The following is a 330-nucleotide window of genomic DNA, read 5'->3' on the forward strand; positions in this document are numbered from 1 at the left end:
GGCGAGGACGTGCAGGCCGCCGTGGAGCAGATCACCGCGGCGCTGGGCGGCATCTTCACGCCGCTCTTCCTCCGCGGCCTCTTCGCCTTCCTCACGTGGTGGGTGGCCGCCTGCCAGGTGGTCACCAGCCTCTTCGGCCTCTACTTCCACCAGTACCTGGCGGCCTCCTGATTGCGGGGGGCAGGTGGCAGCGTGTCCCTAGTGTCCCGCGGGGCTCCTGCCTTCGCCGGTGGCCACCGTGGTCACCCCGCCTGCTTGCACGTGCCCSGGACGGCTTTGCAGCCATCTGGGTGCATTTTGCACCTCTGGCGAGGGAGGGGACATCAGGGA

General features: G+C 69.3%; 1 protein-coding gene across 1 annotated transcript in view; it reads left to right on the forward strand.

The window, feature by feature from the left end:
- Window positions 1–330, forward strand: part of TMEM161A (transmembrane protein 161A) — a 3,154-nt gene extending 2,824 nt beyond the window's left edge. The window contains exon 10 of the mRNA XM_026038799.1: window positions 7–330. Within this exon, the coding sequence (XP_025894584.1) occupies window positions 7–171 (165 nt within the window). The 3' untranslated portion in view covers window positions 172–330. The remainder of the gene's footprint in view (window positions 1–6) is intronic.

Source organism: Nothoprocta perdicaria, unplaced genomic scaffold (assembly GCF_003342845.1).
Source record: "Nothoprocta perdicaria isolate Ctin4 unplaced genomic scaffold, notPer1 scaffold_218, whole genome shotgun sequence".
In the NCBI taxonomy this organism is placed as follows: Eukaryota; Metazoa; Chordata; class Aves; order Tinamiformes; family Tinamidae; genus Nothoprocta; species Nothoprocta perdicaria.